Source organism: Larimichthys crocea, chromosome IX, assembly GCF_000972845.2.
Source record: "Larimichthys crocea isolate SSNF chromosome IX, L_crocea_2.0, whole genome shotgun sequence".
Classification (NCBI taxonomy): Eukaryota; Metazoa; Chordata; class Actinopteri; family Sciaenidae; genus Larimichthys; species Larimichthys crocea.
The window spans coordinates 5,541,561-5,566,327 of NC_040019.1; the positions used below are offsets into that span (position 1 = coordinate 5,541,561).

The window sequence follows — 24,767 nt, forward strand, 5'->3', positions numbered from 1 at the left end:
AGACATGTGCCATTTGGTGACTTAAATGAAACAAGCCTGGGTCCCATATGGTTTTTTAAAGAAACAATCTGGATATTGCAGGTACTAATTTGGATCACATCTGTTAAAAGTGCAATGGCGAACCTTTTCAAATTCTGCTCGATAATTTAATCCCGAATTGTCGCTTATAATGCTGTTGTGTGGATTGAAAAAGAAAAGAACAGAATAGCCAAATGTATCATGTTTTTTAGAAATTGACATTATATGCTACAGGCAATGGAGAGTGTATGTGTAAAAAAAGATTTGTGGACCGCGGATCAACCCCCATATCGCTTTGAGACCCGTGTGCTGTATTATTGATGGCTTCAATTAGAGTCTGAATCACCCCATGAAGGCGCTCACAGCCTGCCTTACCTGTTTATTATTGCTCCACACCATCTTTTTCTCATGGGTAAGATAGCTCTCAGGTTGCTCTCGGATGCACACAAGTACAAAATTTTGCTGAAGGGGCAAAAAAAACAAAAAAAAACCCAACCAGACTGGATTTGGTGTGGGAAAAGTCTCTTTCTGCTACTTTTGACTATTCGCTTGATTGTTTTTGTGCTTTAGCCTGTGCTACGTCTTTCTAAATCGAATATATTGGTTTTTTTATAGTTTTCTGTCATTTCATAGATTAAACACCTTCACTGAGCGACCCAAAAAATACACTGCAGCTCGTCCAGCAATAAAAAATAATCATTAGTTGCAGCTGTAATGATTCATAACGGATGCTGCAATGGTGAGAGAGATATAAAAATAAGGGGAGGGAAGGCACAGCTGACAGAGATCCAGAGAGGGGTGAAGATGAACCGGAGCACACGCTGCTTTCCCACGCCCCTCCCTGTCTTTGCCGACACACACACACACACACACACACATCTTTCTCTTCTCTTTCTCACATAACACCTACAGCCTCACACAGTTATGGGTGACTTGCTGATAGTTTCGGTGTGCAGTGTTGGTAGTATCACTGGTCTTAACAAGTGAAAAAGTGGGTCACTCGAGGGTCTTGTCCCATTTTTTTTTTTCTTTTGGTGGGGAGCTATTATATGTTGTCACTCGAGTGTGGCGGGGGCCCCCACCGTCCTTTGTCTCACTTCTCAATGGATACTGGTTTCCCTCCCTCCCTGTCTCTCTCTCTCTCTCTCTCTCTCCACCTCTCCGCCTCTCTCTCCCTGTCCGTCCTTGACCACTGGTTGACTCAGTATTGCCTCAGGCTCATTGCCAAGGGCTCACGACTCCGTGCTAAAAAGGTTACTTACTTTGGCCCGCGCGCATTAAGAGGGTGTGAGATCGTTCAAATGTTTTCCTGAGCGCTCTGACAACGCTGTGTCAATTTGTGTGCGCCTGTTGACTTACATGTTTATTCTCTCATTTTTACTGCCAAGTAACGGAAAGGTGGAAGATTAGATCATCAAGACGAAAACCAATTCAATTACATTTACTGCGCTTCATGATAGTTTAGGTGAGGACTATTTTATGCAACTTTTGACCCCTACTCCACTAAATTCACCTGACAGATATCATGACTGGTCCACCGGTATTTAATCATATATGTAGTAGCTAAAATAAGATTCATCTTGCCTTGCTATAATCCAATAATCTAAACAATTTAATCAACAATGAGTATTTTAACAACAGCTAATACTTCTGTACTTTATATAACTTTTCAGTGCATTTGTACATTAAATATGACTTATTTCATTGTTACCTTCTGAATGATCTGTGCGAAATGTTGTATTTAATGCATAAATGTGACTCCTTTACTTTCTGTCAAATGCCAGTAGCGAGTGTAAAGTACTAGATGTACTGTGTGTGTGGGTGTTGTCATCACGCCAACTATGTCAGAGTACGCTGGGAGACGAGCTGTTGATACAACGCTGCGCCAGTGTCCACAATGTAAATATAGTTCATACTCATTCAGATTAGATGACTATTATAGCAACTTCTAGCCTAAGAATAACATTAGCATTGTGTCTTAGATTAACTGTTCAGTTAATAGATACGAAACAGAATTAATGCCCGTCTAGGGAACCGCTTTAATGGAAGCTATCATGGCTGTGGCGATGATTTGCTATGCTTTTAACCTTTCTCTTCCTGCTGTGGTGTGGTGTGGTGGAGACATTTGCGCTAAACTGCTCTTTGTAGCACTCCGAGACAGAAGTGTTACTCACAAAACCGCAAGTATAAATACTGCATGTCCTTACACTTCTGTCACTAATTTGGGTTAATTGTTTCCATGCACGGCCTGTCTGACAAGTCTAATGGCATACACAGTCACACACACACACACAAATACAAACACACACACCTCATCTTCTACCCTCCCAGAGCAGGATATGGGTCAAATGCCTCCTCACACACACACACACACACACACACACACACACACACACACTGACTTGTGCATGCAGGTTTAGAGGCCCTGTCCTTTGTATCCCACTGATATCCCAACAGTAGCTTGCTGCTATCTGTTTCTGCTTATTGTCAGTGAGACAGGTCTCCTGCAGGGTTATATGAAGGTTGCTGTTGTTGGCAGATTGGGGGTAATAGGAGTGAACACACAAATGACATGCTGAGCAATCAGTCTTTAAGGAGTGTATGTGTCCTAATACCTAAATATTGAACACATTTCTTGTTTTGGCTTCTCATCTTTAAATATTCATGTACAGCAGAGACTGTCTGAGGCCACTTCAGTCAGCTTGATTTAGACTTTATGTCTGGTGATTAAGGTGTGTACAGCCTGTGTGTGTGTGTCTCTTTGGTAAACATTCTTGTCTGTGCACAGTACACTACATGTCTGCACTAAATTGTCCTTTTTTTATTTTATTTTATTAAAGTATGTAATAACTGAGTGAATAAAGACTTCAAGGTTCCAACCTTGGTCCTAAATCTAAACTCAGAACTTCATGAAACATGAAAGTAATCATCCCCACTTAAACATTTCAACACCCAGAAAGCAGACAAATCAGTTTCTGTGTCTGTAGTTGTGGTTCTGTATGTGTGTGAGTGTGTGTGTGTGTGTGTGTGTGTGTGTGTGTGTGGGAGTAATATTAACTCAGACACTGTACATCTTATGACTCACTGTATCTGTCTGGTGAGGGTTTATCTTATTCACTTCAGCGGAGGTTAACAGCACGGTCGAAGCTGTTGTTTGTGACTCTTTCTGTCTTGTATTGCGGTTATGTATCCTTTCTGACTAATTTGATATGAGTGGCTTTTTACCGTCAAGTCTTTTTTTTTTTGTTGTTGTTGTTGTTGTTGTTACATCAAATAGACCGGTGCTAGGAAATTTATTTAGTGCTTTCATATGAAAATGCTTCACAAACACCCTTAAAATCCAATAAAAAGTAGAATTTAATGTTCAAACTACAGTATGGCACCATCTATGGGTCCACTGGATCTTTCAGGATTTGTTTAGAGTCAAAAACTTTTACATTTATACACTACATTTATGTATAACTTGTCCAATAACAGCCTGGTATTTATATGTACATTACAGCTCCTGCATGCATGCAACCAACTGTTCAGGTATACATATCAATATAGACCACAATGGAGAAATATAAAGCAGGTTGTTCATTTTCTTTCATGATTATTTACTTTTTGTGTTTTCATGTTCTTTGACAGAGGATGTGATGTGATTCACAACATCATGCGTTCAGCACTGTATTGTCTAGAGACACTCTGCCGCCCCGCCTACCACACCACCCAGTGAGCCTCATCTGTGTGTGTGTGTGTGTGTGTTTGTCTGTGTGCTTTTTCCAGCAGCATGCTGATGTGAACGCTCATTTGAACAGAACAACAAGGCCGACAATATGGCTGTTAAATCCAGAGGACAGATCCATATTAACAAAAACGCACACGCAAACAATCTCAGTCCAAACACACACACGAGTACGGCTACACGTATATGTAGTGACAAGACAAAAACATTCATGCACAGACTATTCTTATCTGAGTTCTTCCCCCTTCGTCTTCTCCCTCTCTCCATCATTCAGACGCTGTGGCGGGCGGATTAGTGGAGTGTATAACGCCCACGGGGGAATAGCTGCATTTGTGGCTCTGCAGAGTCGGGCTGAGAACCTTTTGGGAGGCTCGTGCTTTAATTTGATTTTTGTTCTTGAGCTCTCGTAAGCTCTATTTGAAGCTGACTATTTCTATTTGTTTTGATTGACTAAACTTTTCCGTATAAGCTTCATAACTTGTTTTGTGGAGCAGGCAGCTCAAGTGAAAAATATGCTATGTTTGTCTGTGTTCTTACATTTAAAATGCAGAGACTCGTGCCTGTTTGACGGCCTCCATCCATGTCTGAGCGAGCAGGTTTGGTCAGAAAGGTCAAAATATCAAAGTTGAGCAGGCTAAATACATTTGCGAAAATATGAGATACCCAGAAATATAGATTTTTTTTTTTTTTACTTCTAGCCTCATGCAGAGGAAAAGATAAAAATACACAAACAGTGCTGTGTCCTCTTCTCTCCTCTGCTCTGCTCTGCACAGTTCCCCTGTGTGTTGTGTGTCTGTGTTTGTTTATCTGTGCGCATCAGCCCGTGTTGATGCGTGCCCGTTATCGGTTTGCCTCGTTGTGCATGTATTCTTAAAGCTCCAACGTGTGTAGATCATAGCTTAATGCACCGAGTGTTATCATTACCTTGTCAGTCATCTGTAAAACACTTTAAATCGCAGTAACCTGTGCGGAAAAAGCGCCGTATGTGTTGTTGATTACGAGGGGAAAATACGGTCAAAAGTCAGTGAGCTTAAGTTCAATTCAAAAAGGTCACATAAACATCTTGGGAGTCCTGAAAGTTGTATGCGTCAAGAAGCATTATTAATTCTTTTCAAATGGAAGAAGTCATTTTCCATGAATGTTTTAGCACTCTGTTCAACTTTGACACACAAATCTGAGCTTGACCAGCGGCAACCCGTCCTGACGGCGCTGACCTTTGAGGGAACGGAGAGCTGAAGGAATCCATCCTAACTTATTAGCTCATTACACACTTTGCGAAGAAGGCGGATGGTTTTCACTGTGCCACATTCGGGTGTCGCGTCCTTAAGATTTGGACAAAATGTCACCAATTAACCTCGTTTTTGTTCCGAAACTGCGCACAAGGCATGCCGCATCGCCATCCATCCGTCCAGCCGCTTGTGCATCAGTCCATCCATCCGTTCCCCCGTATGTAAACCAGTCATTGTCCCCCCCCTCTGTGTCCTCTCGCTCCAGTGCTGCTGAAAACAACATGAGGCTGAGCTGAGTCCAGCTTCTTTTTAATTAACAGCTGGCTAGTCTAATCATAGTGATGTGATGCTTTGGTTGCATAATGACTTTCCCCTCATCATCGTCATCATCATCATCGTTCACTCTCTCATCCGCGTGCTCATGCGTAAACTCACACACGCAGCAGGACTGTACTCGGAAGATGTCTGAATAAATACTTAACAAGCAGTTAAGTTTTCTCCTTCTTGCTCTTACTTACTCGCTCTACTACTCCATCTGTCTAACTCTTTGTTTTTGATACCCCTCTCTTTATGTCACCGTAATTCAGTCTTCTTTTTTTTTATGTGCATGGAAAAAGATGATTCAGTAGTGATCCGTAGTTCAAAATGAGACGTTTACTTGTTCTCTTGCTTCTGCTTCACACCTCAGCACGCTGAAATCAAACACTTAACACACTTCAATGTCAGTTTATTATAGGTTTATTACACCTTGCACATTCTGTCTAGTACAGCAGCCTCGCCTGCAGGAATGTTGCATTTTATATTTTAGTCTGACTCACAGTCTGTTTTTTGTAGCTGTTTGGCACTTTTGGGTGTTAAAGCTACATCAAAGACTGAGAGGAAGTGATTGGATTCAAGGGTGGCGGGACGTTTGGGATTTAGTTAAAGAAGCAACGTGTCCAGTTTGCTGTACTGCATTTCTTTACCACACACACACACACACACACACACACACACACACACACACACGGAGTGGTTGGACAGGCCTGATTCATTGTCACACACGAGGATGATGACGAAAATGACTCCTTTGTTCTTCCGCCGTACTTCCACACAGTCTGTATGTCTCTGTCTGTCTTCTTTTTTTGGGTCATGTGGAGTTTAATGTTAGTGCATGTCTGTGTTTTGATGAGGAAGTTGCCATTTGAAACTGTTGTTGGGGTGCTACATAACATCTGGCCAAAGTGTGTGTGTGTGTGAGTGTGTGTGAGAGAGAGAGGAATACAGTTGCACGTAAATACGCCTCTGTGTTGATAGATGGCATTCATGTGTCCTTGTGGTGCATTCTGTTCTATATGAGGTCATGTTTGCACAGGCGTGTACGTGTGTGTGTGTGTGTGTGTGTGCATGTGTGTGTGCCTCCCCTGCCTTGTCCTTGGTATGTAATAAGCATGTGGGACTGCGGCTCTTTGCACATCTGTCTGGTGGTCTAGAGACTGCACTGCTGCTGCTGTGCACCATTTCCACCAGCGGCTGCCCCACCCCCCACCTGCTCTGCCCTCCCAGTCACTTTGTACACACACACACACCTACACACATGTACACACACATGTACACACCAAAGGAGGTCGTTTCCAACAGAGTTTGAGGACGCCCACACACCGTGGGGAAATCTGCCTTTGTCTGAATGAGTACAAGGACCTGCTGTGCTTTCATCATGTTTCTGCTTACTATGTCATACACTCCTGATGTATGTATTATTAGCTCACTTCAGCTTATGGTTGTTTTTTTCTTGTTAGTCCATCAGAAGACTCCCCACCGTGCAAAAAGAGGAGTATGATACAACCCAGAGGTTCTTTTAAGGCTCCTCGGGCGGCAAAGCTGGTAGTCATCCAACCTTTTAGGTGTATTCTTTGCTATTTATACCTGTCCATTCCCATTATTCACCTGTGTCTAACCTCTCACAGTCTCAATGCTGCTAAAAAAAAACAGATACATAAAATGCAAAGTTACAGTAGTACATCTTTGTTTAATTTACCAAACCTGTCTAGACAACTTCAGTACCTCACACGACAAACTGTTGACCAAAGTTCTGTTATATTTTTAGTCATTTTGCGCTATTACAAAATGTCAACCTCGACAATTTTAGATGAGGTTTTTCTTCCATCTGGAGAGTTTTGGTTTCACTGCAGCTCTGTATTCTGTTACACAAAATCAAATAGGTTGCAGTTTATCCCGGAGTAAGTGCCTGTTTTTGAATTTTTTTTTTTTTACTCAAATCGCTTGGTACATAAAAAACAATATTAGCTTTCTGATTGCCTGCAGGAACTGAAGCTTTAAAAGTGCTTATATGCTCTACTGCTCACTCATAATGCACTATAGTTAAGTGACACCCGTGGGCGTACACCCATGCATACATATGAGCAGCTCTACAACCTGCGGTGCCATGCTCTCCCCTGCTTGTAGTGTCTTGTTACATAAGCGGGCTAATGTTACCCTAGCAGGCCATGTAACTGGCACCTCAATATCAGTCATCACCCCAGAGAGGACGAGGGGAGAGATGAAAAGGGGGGAGTAGGGGGCAGAGGAGAGCAATGAAATGATTAGTAGAAAATTTGAGATGTGAGACGAGAGGAGAGACCTGAGAAATAGAGAGATGTGATTGAAAAGTTAATAATAAAGAATCAGAGGTGAAGGTGAAGAAGCCAGGGTGGGAATGTGGCCTCTTTTCGTTCAGATGACATTTTTACACTTTTGAGTGACAGTCAGCTGCCCTCGTGGCCATGTTTGTAGTTTTCAGTGACAGCTTGTAGCCTTGATCTGGTCTCAGTAAAAGCTCCACTCCTGAATCTCTCAATTTACCATCCGGCAGAGAAACACAGAAAAGGCATTAATCCCTCCAATCCGCGTCTTGTATGCACTCCAGGCCCGTCGCAGTGTTTCCTTTCTAAACGCATTCTTTTAACCCAAATTGAATATATCATTCCTCCCTCGAGGCGCCAGAGAAGAAAGACTCTAATTCACGCTGCCTCCCTCACCGTCTCTCTAAGTACTTAATGCTTCTGAGAGGCTCCTATCTCGTCTCATCTCTCTTCTCTCGGTTTTTCCTCTCGCTCACTTCCTGTCAAACTCCCCGGTGAAAAGTTTTTTTTGTTTTTTTTTTAATTCAACTTTGAACCTTCTTCTGCAGTTTGTAACCTTTTAACACGCTGACAGTACTTCTCTCGCTGTCTTTGTGAGTCTCATCACCGGTGGAAAAGTTGCTTGCTTTAAATTTTTCAGAGAGGTGTAGCCGCTGTTTGTATCAGAAAATACCACAATGACTAGCCAAGACAAACCTCTGCTCTGTGCGTGGTGAAGAGTCAGTCCTCTCGTGTCTTCTCTCACTCACTTAGTGCTAATTCAGAATGTTAATTATGGATTAAAACAGATTATTTATTTATTTTTTGGCAATAGAGGTGAGCGTTTTCAGCGCTGTGTCTGCAGGTCTTCTTCTCAGGCTGTAGACGGCTCCAACATCCTCCGGTTAAGAGGCGAACACCAGGGCAAAAGGGGGGAGGGAGGGAGGGAGTCCATAAAAACTCCCTGCTGCTTGTTAAGCTTACTACTTGAATCCAAGGTAATAAATGAAGGACACTAACAAGCACATCCACATTTTTATCAACGCCTCTCCTCCTCTGTCACCTGGACTATGGTGTCTCGACAGCGTGAGGACAATCAGTGAGGTTTCTGTCAGTGAGGTGAACAAAAATAGGATTTTGTCAGGGGGACGTGTCCACCACATCCCCAAATGTAATTTTATTCTTGTACTTAACACTCTGTACCGACCAAAGCAGGATTAACAGTGATAATATGTGATGTAGTTATAGCGCTGATGGCTCTATTTAGAAAACTTTAAGTAATTCATTCATATTCGTCTCCTGATTGGACGACATTGATGGATGGCTGATGGGAAGCACTTATGCTGTTTTCCTATTTTGAACATATTTCCCATGATAGCTTGCATTTCTATGTGGGTGTAAACCGTCAGTGTGACATTGGGTTATTATGAGTCGTGTCCTTGTGGCAGAGCCGTGGAGGACACTGTGCCTGCATGTGTTTCCAGTGGGAAGCAGATAGAAGAGCACACACACACATACACAACCATACACAGGGCTACCCAGAGCTTCCTGTGTCTCCCTGCTAGATCCTGTTGCCAAGGAGACCGGGGCCTAGGATAAACGCATCCAATAAATACCTGGGAGGATTTAGGAGTGGGAGTGAGAGGAGGCTGCTTCATTCAGACATCCCTGTTTATCATATCACAATGCAGCCGTAAAGAGACCAGAAATGCAAAGCAATTGGCTTGGCCGCAAGCCATTGGTGGTCTTAACATCACAAATATACTGTGGAGAAATCCTTTGTTCTTCATAAAACCTCAAGATAAATGTGCGTCATTAAAGATTTCTACGTTCTATACAGTATGAATTGTTTTGTAGCAGGAAACACAGGATGGATGGAGACACAGCGGTTCTTCAGCACAGCGATGAGATCTAGCATGGGATCCTTGTGTGGATGGGAATCAAGTAGCAAACTGGCTCCTCATGACTAAGTCCCAGAGGAGACCGTCATGAGCTGAGCCCATAACCTTCAAGAGACAGGAGCCAGACAGCCAGAGGAATAGAGATAATTGAAATGACTGTCTGTGTAGGCACTGACTCGTTTTTTTTTGTTTTTTTTCATCCTGCTAATTATTCAGTGTCCTCATTTTGTGAAAATGTGGTGCACGCATGTACACATGAATAGGAGAAAGGCTTTTTTGTTGAAAGCGTGGATACGTTCTAGTGCCTCATGAGTGTATTTGATCACGCCCCGGCGTGGGGGCGATGCATGTATATTGTAAGTGTGGGTGGGTGGGTGTGTAGGTTTTAGAGCCATTATGGGAATATGTGAGTGCTGGGTTCAGGTAATTGATGCTGGGACGCTTAAAACTGGCAGACAGTCAGACTGGCCCAGTGCCAGTATAAAGAGGGGGGAAGGAGGGAAACGGGGTGGGGGGGCGGAGAAGATTAGAGGGGAAAAAAAAAAGAGAGATATAGAGGCCACGGAAATTCCATGGAAACCACTGGATCGGGTGAGAAATGCATTGAAAGGATGTAAAAATGACAGCTTATGGTGAATTATTCTGTTGTTTTGGTGCCATAATATTCTTGAGTTGTTGAGTTATGATCAGAAACAAAAGATAAGAAAGGCAAAAGCAGGTTAGAGCCATGTGTGCATGAGCAAACCATTGTTATGATAAGTGTCCGTGAGCCAAACATCAGTCTTTTGGTGATGATTCACGGTTCGCACTGTTTGCAGTAGCATGCATTAGATATTAACCTGGGATTCCTTCTGGTTATTTTTTCCTAAGTAGCATGAATAAAAGCCTCTTCTGTATCCTGACAGGTTACCTAATCAGAAATGAAATGCTCTTCCTGTTGGCTCTGGTAACCCAGGCAACAGTTCCCCTGGAGATGGGCTTTGGCAAATCTCTATGGTCTGTTTAGCAAAGTCCTAACGCGTGTCCCCTGAACAGCTCTGGCATAAAGCAGCAGTTTATTGCCCTGAGCAGCGATGATGCTGCGGCTTGTGTTTGACCAGAGATTAGGCAGATTGGGGCCTTTTGTGCTCGTTCTGCTGTTTGCCGATGATAAGCACCACCGCAGGCCACGATGTCTGAGCCAGGAGCCATGACAGAGAGAGGGAAAAAGGGTTAAGGTGAAATGTGCGGAGGCTTTTTCGTTTTTTTCAGGTTGGATTGAGCATGTAATGATGATTTTCTTAATGCCTCAGAGTGCTACACTGTGGCATTTCTAAAGTAGGGAGTTGTCTCAGCAATGAGTTATAGCTGACTTTACATGCCCGTCCCACAAATGTCACATCCTGCTTTGTCACATCCTGATCTTATTACTATTTCATTGTGATTCTTAATCTGCTCTGTCTCAAATTAGCAAATAGTATCATCAGTTTATATCAGATTTAGTAGCTGCCCACTGTCATACTTGCCATACTAATGATCGGATGTCATATTTGAATATTTAAATGACTTTGATTGCATGTAAGCCACTGTGCATGCTGTATGAAGCTGACTGCAGTGTATTATAAAGAGGCAAAAGTTCAGTTGTTTGGCAGAAAGGGGTTCTGACGACTTATTTCGGTCTCTTAGAGACAATCTCAGCAGCAACAGCAGCAGCGGTGCAACACTGCCTGCTTTACAGGAGTCTGGGGATTGTAATGGGGATGATGTGATGTGCCCTAGAGATGAAATAATGCCAGGAACACACACTCATTGAATGTCAGCCTTCTGTGTGAGGTACATAACATGATTGGATGCTGTTTCAAGCAGCATGGGTGGAAGAACATATGAGCCATTTGCACTTTACTTCATTACTTCTTTGCCAAGGATTTTATAGCTTAGTCCTACCCTGAAGAGAACGCATGGTGCTTTGAGTGCATGGTAGGGCTTTACACTATTGACGCTGAAGTATGGTAGCACACTCCTCAAATAAATGATCCATGGCTTCACATTTAAACAAACTTCTCACAGTATGCAGATGTAGCCACAGCTTCCAGCAGGCTGACGCTAGTTAGGTGTCTGATGTGCTGCCAGACTGTATTTCCATTATGAAGTACTTTAACAGCTCTGCATCACATAAACGCTACATATACCATAATCCCATAACCATAAAACTCACAACCACTGCACTTTATAGAAAGTGTGACACATGATCACGCAAAACCAACACAGCTCTTGTCGAATCGCTTCTCCTGGGGAACTAACAAAGCATTTTAATGACTCTGTCTTGGTCTGTTGTTACATGGTGAATGAAACCACCAGTGGTGGAAGAAGTACTCAAATGTTTAACTTGAGTAAAAGATGGAATACCACAATGTAGAAGTACTCTGTTACAAGTGATCCATTCCTAGATTAAAATAACAGTACAGTGTGCTGAAGGTATGTGTATATTATAGTTATTCATGCATTAAGCAGTGAAACAATGATGCAACAGCTGTGATGCCAATTTACAATAACTACTTTATATACTGTGTAGCTTAATCTAAAATCCATCCATCACCATCCAGGGCTGCAGGGAGCTGGAGCCGATCCCAGCTGACACTGGGCGAGAGGCGAGATACAACCGGGACAGGTCACCAGTCAATCACAGGGCTGACACATAGACAGACAATTAATCATGCTCATATTCACACTTTAGAGACAATTTAGAGTCACCAAGAGTCTTTTGGAGAAAACGGAAGCTCCCGCAGGAAACAGGCGCAGAGAGAGCACGCAAACATCTGTATAGATTTAGCAATAATCCAAATCTGCAAAGTAAATAGTCACTAAAGTTGTCAAGTATATAGAAAATGCAGTAAAGTAGATGTGTAACACTGAATAACATGGAAATACAAGTACCTTCAAATTGAAAGTACAGTATATGAAAAAATATACTTTAATTTCCACCATTGCCAAACGTTAAGTTGTCCCAAAATTGTTTAAAAGATTCAGTCATTGCATTACAATAATATATTCTATTAGTTATTGTAGAGTGCTCATGTAATATCACAGTAACCCAAGAATCCAAATAGAAGTACAACATTATGCTCAGTAGTAGTTCTAATAATAGGAGTAATAGTAGCTTACGTTGTGGATCTGAAAATAACTCAACAATAATCAATGATCAGAACCCCTGTTGAACATCGGCCTGTCAGACAGTTAATTGTCGTTTATTTGCAAAATATTGTGGCCTGTCACAGATTATTACTCCATTGTTTGTCTTTGCCAACTGTCAGCACAGCGTCTCAAATTCAAAATCACAAGTTACAGCGTCACTCGTCAATGATAACTTTAAAGTGTCAAATCTCCTATTACATGTCAGACACTGACACACGGGACAATCATTCGCTATGTTTTACATCACGAGTCTCTGTCAGACTAGATTAAATGGAACAGGAGCAAAACATTGTTGTCCTTCCTCTCTGTACAAGGACAAAACAAAGACAAATGAAGTGAGGAGGGTAGTTATCCTGATGTTGTGTATTATAATCTCTCCACAGCAACATTTTATCACTCTGTGCAGACTCTATATTTCTGTTTACATACTCATAGCATTTTGTAACTGATCTGTGGGTCAGTCAGTTGTTTCAAGCCATTTTAGTCCAGTTAAGTGCAGGGCGCTTTTAAGATTTCAGGACCATATATTTAAACTGAGGTATGTGCTGTGAATAGCTGACGGAACAGGGTGAATTTCCCAGCTAGTGATTTTATTGATTGAAGTAGTGATACTGTTTGTTAATTGGATTCCAGCTCCCCTGCTCAAGGCACACATGGATACACAAACAACACACACACACACACACACACACATATGAAGACACATAGTAACACAAAACCCATGCGACCTTTGTCCCCACTCCTCCAATGCGTTAACCTCTAACCTCCAACCTTTGCCCCGCTTGGAGCCTGAGGCGTCTCCGCCCACCAGCAACAGACACATGAAAACACTTAACACCTGTGATTGTGTGATAATATTTCGTCATGTGTTTTTGTCAGCCTCTTCCTCTGGCGTCCCCACGAGGCTGAGGTTAATGCTGATGAGCAAATGTTGACACGTTAAACTAAGATGGTAAACACGATAAACATGACACTTCTCAAACAGTATAATGTGAACATGTTTGCATGCTGGTATTGGCATTTGGCTCAAAGTGCTGCTCTGCATGAGTACAGTTTAATACAGCTGCTAGTGTACAATGAGATTTATTTATTTTAGAGGTTACTTGATTTTTTCTCAGGTTAAGAATTTATATAATTTTGTTATGATAACCATTTGTGTTCTGTTCCTTCATTCAGAAAATGAACTATATTTTATGGTACACCTTGCCTTCAACAAAGTGTTGTTGGTCAGTGTTGGGTTGTCTTACAGTTGAAGCGGACATTAAAGTATTCATGTTACACAGAAGAAGCTGTCCCTGTGCTTTTACTTGACCCCTGCCCCCGAAACTAGTCAAGTTATGCACAGAGCAACCAGCATTATTCTAGCATGGCTGTAGCCTTGATATAACTTGTTCTACTTCGAAATACATAAATAATCTAAGCCAAAGTATCAGGTGATATCAGCTTACTCTGGATATGAATATGAGAAAAATTGCAGTACAGAAAAGTCAAATGTTTGAAGTAGTTTAGAAACTGCGAGGGCACTGTTGTTGTGTAATACGGACAGAAACATTGCACTTAATCTCAGATTTCCTGCCTGTCCAATAATTATTGAGTGTGAACTAGAGTATGTAACATGCCGCTGAAGCATAATTTGTCAAAGCAGACGTTTTCTGCTCAGTAGAAGTCACAAATTTTTAGCTTTTCTACAGACTTCATGTGATGAAAGGAGCTGTCATTGTGATGTTTTATTGTGATTCTCTCTAAACTATGACTATATTCAGTCAGGAAAAACAGTTTCAGTCAGACTTTGGCCTGTTTATGAGTTTAAGTTCAGCAACTGTTGCAAAGATTAAAAAAAAATAATAATCAAATACATTCCTGTCAGTCCCATTCGTTCTATTTCTATCGAGCACATTAAAGCATTTTAAAACCCACACATTACTTATGATGAGCCGCAGAGTGTTTTGCTGATAGCCACTGAGATTTAAGTGCCAGTTTTAGTGTGGATAAATTAATGAGGCTCCCCGCCCACACAGAAACATACGCAATCTCTACTGCGGTGCTCATGATGCATTAAAGAGAGTGTCAGAGTGGCTGAGGTCTTCCCTCAAGATTTACCACCGCGGTGAGATCGCGGAGTGGCTCCTGCAACGTGGAACGTGGAAAAGTGAGAGGAAAGCGATGGGATGCGACAAACAACGAGAGATGCTGGGGGGAGGTCGTATTCAGATGAGGAAAGTTAGAGAAAGAAAGAGGGGTAATGTGAGTGGAAAGGAAAGAGCAGAGAGGAGTGGAGATAAGAATGTGTCATTATTTTGATTATCTTCATCCGAGGTGGAGAGAAAGGAAATGCACACTATATAAATACCGCTAAAGACCCATCATCACCTCTCAGAAATTCCCATAGTCTACCCATTTGCTGACTTAACAACCTAAAAGCTGAGCATCCTCTATATTTCATCACGCATTACCATCTCTGCCTGTAGAAACCACAGTCTAATGAGCGCTGTCCACGTTCCAGAGCAGAGCTGGTAATTTAGCATGCTGTATTATTAATCAGAGTCTCTGTGTGATTTTGCAGCAATTTGAACGCTTATTTCTCCCATAATGCTTCGGGGGTCGGGGTAATGAGTCTCTTTCCTAATGACTTTAGCAGTTGACAGAGAAGACACGACAGGCGCTTGTGGAATCAAAGGTTTGTCTGGCAGGATGAGGGGTAGAGCGATGTGAGTGTGTGTGTGTGTGTTGAGCATGTTGTCCACTGAGACAGGAGAGCGCCTGTCTCCCTTTTTAAAGTCTTGTATGATCAAAGGAAGCGGGCAGACGGACGGAGAAAGAGACAATACAAAAGATGTACACTTGAAACAGAGAGAGAGGGAGAGAAGGGAAGGATGTGGAACACGACACACACAAGACACGACATATGGATGTTTGTCATTCGCTGACTTTGCAGTTGTCTGTAATGGTGTGATTATCTTTGTGTCCATGTCCTTATTTCTACTGTAACTGTGTTTACTTTTGTGTTCGGGTCATTCTGTATATACCTGCCTCCTGTCTGTCAACATTTCTTTGCTTCTCTCTGTCTCTTTTCATCTGTCTTCTTTTTCTATTCCCTGTCCCTGTTTGTCTGCGTTCCCATATTTTATAACCAACTCATGACAGTGATGCAGTATCCCCCTGTCAGCGATCTCCTGTAAATTCAATAAGAGTTTCATCGTGAAACAAAAAATGTAAATATCTTAAGTGCCGAAACATTTAGTCAGTTAATGCAATGAGTCGAACGACTTGCGGTTTTGGGCTGTTGGCGCAGACTTTTTGACGATGTCTCCTGGGCGTTTTTCACCATTTTTCTTACATTTTTGTAGCATGGACAATTTATTGATTAATCAGCAGCAGCTGCACAAAACTTTTCCAAGAAGCATTGTGGCTCCATACATGTTTTCATTGAGGTCTGGTGTAAGTTGGACCATGATTTTGCTGATGCACCTTTGAAGATTATCTGACAGAGGGTAATGTGTAATAATATAGCGTCAGTGTCCTACAGAATAAAAAAAAAAATCACACCAAAACGATCAAAATTAATGCAGCAGAACCAAGCGGCAACCTCCTTAGCCGAGAAATGAAGCCAACGTGAAAGTACCAACATCTGCAGTTCCTCAAATGGCCACTTGAGGCTGCCTCCAGAAGTGAGTCAATCTCTATAAGCCCCAATGTAAATTGCAGAAGTTTACAGCCTGGTACAAAAAAACAGCTTTGGTCTCTATGCCTAATTTTTTTCTGTTCCTGACAACTGTACTGAGGGTACTCAACTCCAACTGATTAACTTATATTAGGGCTTAAAAATAATATAATATAAGACCAATCTGAGTGACACAGAAGGCTGGTTTCAGCACAGGTGTTTCATTTGGCTCCACGTTGCCAACCACAGTGAGCAACCACGATGCCTCTTTATAAACCTATGGATGACGTCATGGAGACTGCATTGATTTTTCTTGGATATTGTTCCTTTTTATTTATCCATATGTTTTTCCTTCTTCTTTGGTTAAAAACAGACACCTCCATTACACACAAGGCAACTTGATATGAATATGATGAATATTATTACGCATTTATATTTCTTTGTACTTTATCTGATCTAGTCTACCGGAGACTAAGCAGACCCATTATTCAAAGAGCTGAAACCTGTCTGTGTCAAAGGAAAATCCAACTGCAGCAGGTTTTAATACTTGAAGTTGCTCTTTTGTTCCACATTAAGCAGCAGCAGCAGCAGCAGCAGCCGATGCTGCAGGTGGAACTCATCAGCCAGCCCCGGCTGTCATATCTGACTATTGTTTCTTTCTCTGCGGCTGTGGTTTTATGACATGGAAAAACATGGACAGACTGTTTGCATCCCCACAAGCGGTTTAGGAAAATGCATAAAACCACACAAACATTTAAACATATAAAAAAAAAACAAAGCTCATAGCATTGTGAAGCCACACGGTAAACACAGCATCTGCCGCACACACAGATACTCTCATTCCTCTGTTCTTCTTTCTTCCACTGGTGTGATTTCAGGCCATGCCCTTTCCTATGTTGATTTTTTTTCCTCCCTTTTTCTCTCTCTGTTCTGCCGCTCATCCCTCCATCCTGAGACAAAGGGATGATTACATCACTACAGGGGGCGCTGTTTGTTTTTTAAAGGGACAGCGTCTTTGATTTTTGGCGATGGTCCCAGCCTTATAACCGAAACCGGCTGCTGCTGGGCTGTCTCCACAGAGATTATCAACGCTGAGGCGAAGAGATTACCTCCCGGAAAACAAATTGGTTTATTATGGTTTCCCAACTCCAGTTATGTTAATAATGCCAGTAAGCAGGAACGAGGAGTTCACCAGCATACGGACGAGTGGTGAAATAGTATTCACAGTGAATTGACGACAATATATAGGCAATGTGTGGTCCTCACAGAGGAGCAACAGAAATACAAAAATAAATTCATAAAATAAAACAAGCTTCAAGGGACACATTGACTCTGCAGAGATGATTTGCGTATCCAAATACACACTTTGCTTGTTGCATCTATCTTTTACAGCAGTTCAATGAAGAATGCCTTTAGGATTCATCTTTATCCTGTGAGAGTCATTTTGCCAAATCTACTTACGCTGAATGGTTTTCTAAGAGGGATGCAAAGTGCCCACTGTGACCTCAAGTTAAAGCAAACAATTCCTCCTCCTCAACTGTCTCTTCTGAGTAAAAAAGAAAGTAAGTAGAAAGACATTTTTTATTGCCTGTATGCAGATATTAAGGACTTCCAAGAATATATATCCACCTGTACAATTCATAACGCTGCGCCTGGTCTCTAATGACAAGATAGCGACATTTATCAAATTAACTGCTGTCAAGTGGCTGTGCGGTCACGGGAGGATTAGGGGAGTAGTGCTGCGTTCAAGTTCATTTGACGGCACGTCTGTCCCCCCCAGCGATGTTGTAGCTGAGGCTTCACTTTAATTTCCACAGCTTTCCACTCTTTCACTCTGTCTGTCGTCTGCCAGCCCCCTCCTCTGTGTTAAATTGTCTCTAAATTGGATATTTAAGGGATGGAGGAACTCAAGGGAAGGGGTGCCCGCTCTCTTTCTTTACTGTTCCTTGTTGCATCTCACTCCCCAGCTCCCTTTCCATTATAGCTTATAGTACAGTATATTTGAGGTGCAGTAATGAAAATTGCAGCATTATTCGTGAGACACGTGTGCATATTATTTATCTCCAGTATCCAGACATGCTCTCTTCAATGAGCTTAGCCCTCCAAAATCCACTGTGCCCTCTACAGCACACTGTAAATGAATCAGATTTAGGTGAGGTGGGCTGGTGGGAATCATTAAAACACACCATTCGATCTCTGATTACGTTCATATCAAATATCTGTATTAAGAAAGAAGGCTCTGAGTGTGGTAGTGTAACACTAGCATGCTATGGGACTGGGTGGGGCTTTAAGGTAAGCGTGTGAATGTATTTGTAAGGTTATATTGGCAGTGTTAGGATGACAGGCCTCCTCCCAGAGTCCAATAAAGGCGTCAGCAGCCGGGGCAGATTTATGACGGCCATGCTGAGTGGAAAGGGTGATGGGGGATGGAGAGGCAGCTCTCACTATCGAGGATATCTTATGCCTCCTTTGAGAGTCGCTCTCGCTCCAATTTCATGGCTCTCAATCTGTCGCATTGTCTCTCTTTGTTATTCATCATTTTCTTTCTTATTACACTAGTTCTTATAATTATTTCTGTCTTAACAGTGGCTTTTCTTTCTTTCCCTTGTTTTTTTTTTACTTCCACCCCTCCTTTCCTGCAGCACCACACAGAGCATCGAAGGGCTTTGGGCAACAATTGTTTCCTTTGTCTGCTGGATACAGCTTTCTTTGTCGCAATTAAACTCAGACAAGCTTTTTAATTCTTTGGATTTGTGAGAATGAGTGAGGCAAATAGAGAGTTAACTCATTCAACTTTTTAAGCTATTGTACTTTAACACTGTAACAGTATGCATGTCCATACAGATAGCACCACACAAAGAGTGTTTAGTGTCTTCTCCAAATGACGTCTCATTACAATAAGGCACCAACTGTATCTGATAGTGCTAAAAACAAATTATACACTTAAAACTGAGGTGACAACAAACCTGAGTTTCAGTACAGCGGGAAAAAAGTGCGCATTGACTGACTTTATCTAAATAAAACACAGTCTAAAATGTGAAAAAAATATTTAAAACAAGAAAGATCTGTACAAATACAAGTAAACAAGATTAATAATTCATTGCCAACTTCTGGTAACTGACTTCGATGTGTCAGACACATTTTGGTTTGCAGCAAAAATAAATTTGAGGTTCAATACTAAGCCGAGTCCTCCTCAGGTTCTTTGAAACTTGCACACAAACACAGATGTTGCAATGATTTAACAGCTCCCACGTACACTGTTTGAAGCCCAGGTCTATTTTATAGGACGTCCCATCAACAGATGAGTGTCACATGACACCTTGGTACCCTGATACCCCTGCCCTGCCCTGCCGGCTGTATTGTTTTGGAAAGACCCATGTGTTGCCATGGCAGCGGAGCTCCAGCTATCCCCAGTGTGATTTTAGTTTTCCACCTGCAGCAGGAAAAAGACCTGTTCCCCTCCCAAACACAGTTTCCATGTAAACATTTTACAGGAATGTGCGTGCGTTTATGTGTGTGTATGTATAAGTGTGTGTGATGTGTTTTATTTCTGTGGTTTGAGGCAGAGTTTGGTTGTGTTATTGTGCCAATAGCTCCAGGAAGAAATCAATAGGTGGAATTTTTTAAAGGTTTTTTTGGAGAAAGATAAAAGGCACTACTCTGTTTTTGTGTGTAAATGGGTGTGTGTATCTATATATATATATATATATATATATATATATTATATATTATATATATATATATCTATATATTATATATATATCTATTATATATATATATATATATATGTGTGTGTGTGTGTGTGTGTGTATGATCTGCTCTATAGCGATGTGTGTCATATTTGCAGTTTATTGTTTTCCTGAGGGGAGGAGGGTCATTTTGGAAACAAGGAGAAGGATAAAGTGAAGGAGCTGAAAGAGCAAGATGCTGATCTGTGAGCAGCATGAGGATGGAGAGGCCAACTGTGGAGACCAAAAATCAGCGGAAACACAAGCTGTCTGTTCACAAGAAGGCAGTGAAAGAAGAGACAGCGAAAGACAAAGAAAGAGGCGGTCAGATATATGCAGAGATGCTGCGGTATACAAACAAAGAGCGTGAGAGCCAGACAGAGAGAAGCTGACTCAAGGCGACGTTGGAGGCAGCGTCTGGGCAGGGATGAGGTCAGACGTGGACAGACTGAAGTCCGACCACAGGCTATAGTGACCCATTAACCGACTTGTAAAGCTCAGTCCATCCCCACATTGGAAAATACTGGTCATGCACAGTCACACATCTTCTACATGTGAACAAATCCATTACAGGAAACATGCTAACAAGTTGGTTTGAGAATACAAATAGTAGGCAAGGCTATTGGCAGACTAGAAATAGCCTCAACAACTCTGATGTATCTGTAATTATTTTATGAATCATTGATAATAAACGAAACAAAACTAAAGACATAAACTACAGCTTAAAATACAGCTTTTTACCCCGTGGCTTTTGTACCTTAGAGACAAACATTCCCCAGAAGACACACTGTTTAGTCAGAGTCAGAGCTGCGATGGTTCATCAGGCATTTCTCATATCCTCATTTTTCTACAGTTCATCATTATTATTCATGATTGTGGTTTTATGTCTGTGACCGTCTCCCCTTTTAGCCTAGCTGTTGGTTACAGTCTAAGAATGGTTGTTTTTAATGCTTAATATTTTTGGCTTTAGGACTGTGTGTGGGCACTAATGACATGCACACACACACACACACATATGCGTACACACACACACCCTCTGTGTGTTTCCAGGAACAACTTTTTCCAAAGCAATGTGGTAGATTAAAAAAAAATACAAGTCATCTTGAGATGGTGTGTTCTCCAGACATGAATACACAGAGGTGGTGGTTGGGGAAACGAAAAGAAAAAGAAATATATTGGATTATACTTTATTCATCCCACAATGGGGAAATTCACTTATATATGACAAAACAGCGCATATTCATTCCCTACTGGGTGTTTTTTCACATCCACTTTCTGTATTTTTAGATAAGCAACAAAAAATGTGTATTTCCTTTTGTCAGTATGTTGTCCTCTGAAAGGTTTTTATTGTTAACAAGCTGTAAAATAGTTAGATCTGATGTCGATACAGATATCTGTACAGCGCCTCAGCCTGAATGTCTATGTATGTCCTTTGTAAACATACAGAATCTAACCTAAAATGATACTACAGTGCACTCCAAGTCAGATAATGAGGCAACAAAGAAAAGAACACACGAAATATATAAATAACATCATGTGTGCGGGAGTTTTTTAAAATAACAGCAGTGGCACATACTAAGGCTAAAAATGAATGAAGAATGTGTAGTACACTACTCAGTTTAGTTTGCTGCGAGGTTTGGCATTGTGGGAAGAGACTGTTTGCACACACACACACACACACACACACACTCACACACACACACACACAGAGCCTCTATGTTGGTCTTTGCCTGGCAGGATGCCGTTGGTCGAAGCAGGCGCAGTAGGCAGCACCCGCCCACGGGCAGCAGATAGTACTTGGAGCAAGCAGTGGGTGGGCTGAAGGTCAGACGGCCCTGGACACACTGGCATTGTTCTTTCTATCACTTCATCTCTTTTTTTTTCTCCCCCTCTTCACTCTGCGACTTTAAGAGCGTACAGCGTGTTTGTGTATGTGCCGGTTCAAACAAAAATTCATAAAACACAATTAAAGAGATTGTCGAGGCAGTATAAGCACAAAACAGCACTTAAGTAGCTGAATGTGTTGTGTGGCTATAGAATGCTTATAATTGATGTGTGTTTGACTTTGGAAAGTGCCGCGGCGTGCTAATAGTGTGAGTCAGCACAGAGGAGGCATGGCCAGCTCTCTGAGAAGTGCGACTCTGTTGAATGTAGGAGTGGGAGGAGATGAGCAAAAGGTCTTCAGAGACATTCAGAGATGCATGATGCCTTCCCCTCAGCTGTTACACACCAGATTCCACCGCTGACTGGAAGCTGTGCAGCTTTAACTCACCGAAGCATGTTTACTGGAAGCAACGCCAATGAAATGCGTCACCTCACGGAGCATGCCTCTGTAAAACAAGACATTCGTATTAAAACTGTAGCTTCTGACCATTGTTTCTCACTCTGTTCGTCTCTCCCACCTCTCCTAGTAAAGGGCAGCACATATAATCATAGGCAAAAACCACTTTGTGCTGGCGGAGTTGTTATGTTTCCACACAGAAAGTGATAGTGCCAACTGCAGAAGCAGGTCAGAGTGAGGTTGCTGAAAATTTCCCTGGAGATGCTGCACTCTGTGTTCAAATTATTTGAACCTTGACCCAGTTTTGGAGTCAGCCTCTTCAAGTGCTTCCTCTCGGAGCTTTATGTTTTTGTGTGAATGCATGAACAAAGATGCGGGGAGGAGGGGAGAGACTCATTTTGTCTGCCCTAGTTTCTAGACCTGCATTAATTAGTGTTGAAAATTAACACATGACAACCGTCTGTGAGCATTAGGGCCGACCAGCGAAATTTAAGACTTGAATATACCCAGGTTAGATTGAAGCTGAATGAAAGTGTGTTTTGTAAAAGCAACACCAAATACATGTTTCATAGCTCACTACCCTTCACCCTGTGTGCAGTGGAGAAAGCTTCACAGCAAGCATGAATTTGCCAGTTGAATTATGTGGACTTACATTGTATATTGTGCATTTAAAGGACTTTGAATGACCATTTAATATGTTTCTATGCTTAAACTAGCGATCTAGACCTGCAAATTAAAGCTGAAAAGATGTAAAAGGTCCTAACTTTTTTTGTTTTGTTTTGTTGTCTCCCATCACAGATGGTCATTTCACTGGAACCCCTCCCACGTACGGTTATGACGCAGACCGCGCAGAGGAGCAGCGCAGGCACCACGACATCCTGCCGTACATCGATGACTCGCCGTCATCCTCGCCGCACCTCAGCTCCAAGAGCCGCAGTAGCCGGGACACCCTCTCTTCTGGATCGTTAGAGTCCTCCAAGTCGGTCAGTATGCCATCCAGTCACCTCCTCGGCCAAAACATCGACCAAAATCTCCTTTTAGATAATGCAGCAGAAATAGACTAAGCTATTTAATATTCATATTTTTTTCTTTTATTATTAATTCAAAGCATAATACTTAATGTATTCTACAAACACTATTGTAAGTGCCAATACTTGTGTACTTTGACCTCGATACAGTGCAGGAAGTGGGCTAATCTATTCTTAGAGCAACCCCACTCTGTCAAAATAAAATCTGTCAATTGATGAGAAATCAAATCCGCCACAATATCGCCATGCCTCATAACCTCAGAAGCAGTCATCCAGTGAAGAATCTCATCCCCTTTAAGAGTCAGGCTTTTTCTCATCCAGGGTATTAGGCAGAATTACCTATCACCTCCATCACCCCCATCACTGCCTTCATCCTCTTACCCTCCCTCCTTGGCTTTTTTTTTTCCTTTCTTGTCTACGGAGAGAGAATCAGTGATCTATGACGTCTGGTGCTCTTCAAAGGTTACCATGGAGAGAGAGGATACACTCATACACAGGCACACATACCCACACTCACTCACAACCCCCAGCGTCAGCAAAGATGAAAATGAACACGTACGCAACGGCCTGAATCTATTTCAGGATTTCTTTTCTATTCTTTCCACCGTTTACGTATTCTTCTTTTGCAACAAAAGGATTTGCAGGTAGCACACGAACACGCTCGAGGCGTATGTTCAATTAGGATGGCGAGGTATTGTGGGAGAACGTAATAGGCTAATACTGCCTCTCTCCACTGTGCCCTTGGAGGAAGTAATTGCATCAGTGGTCATGAAGCGGGATCGGTTACTCCGCCCCCTCAATCTTTGCTCGCCGTCTGAGCGAGCGAGCGAGCCTGTCAATCTGATTGATGGCTTGAATCTGCCAATAAATGATGAGTCCCTTGACTGCATGCGACCTTTGACCCGTGAGTTTGGAACTCTTTGCTGAATTTAATTTACACACATGCACGCACATGTCATGTCATGTCTGCTTTAGGCTGCGCAAACCAATGCCTTGCTGGAGAAGACATTGGAGACGAGTAAACTCTGTGTGTGTCTGGGGTTGGCAGAGACGGCCTCTGATGGACAGTTAAATAAATTATAGAGCCAAACAATGCATTCTCCACACAGCCAGACAGGCTTTCAATAACTGTCACGACAATGGAGTTACCATCGTCCTTGATTTGCCCTTGGACAGCCCCTCTTTAAACGTCATCTCAGTCTGCTTCTCTAATTGACGAGTCGAAGCCCAGATGAGCTCTCATTGGCTCAGCGGGAAACTGATGGTTTCATGATGTCATGAGATGTGACGTGATGAGTCATCACCAGCGGCAGTGATGCTGATTTAGTATTCCACAGTGGTTCTCATAATTGGACTATTTCCTGCACCGAGGTGGGTCACTGATGGGAAGTCAGCAGAAGTATGATGACTGTGCTGTCACGTT

The 24,767-nt window shown here is 42.1% G+C and overlaps 1 protein-coding gene across 1 annotated transcript in view; it reads left to right on the forward strand.

The window, feature by feature from the left end:
- The window catches only part of bcr (BCR activator of RhoGEF and GTPase), a 76,481-nt gene that overhangs the window by 21,243 nt on the left and 30,471 nt on the right, over positions 1-24,767 (forward strand). The window contains exon 2 of the mRNA XM_019272435.2: positions 23,115-23,299. Within this exon, the coding sequence (XP_019127980.1) occupies positions 23,115-23,299 (185 nt within the window). The remainder of the gene's footprint in view (positions 1-23,114; positions 23,300-24,767) is intronic.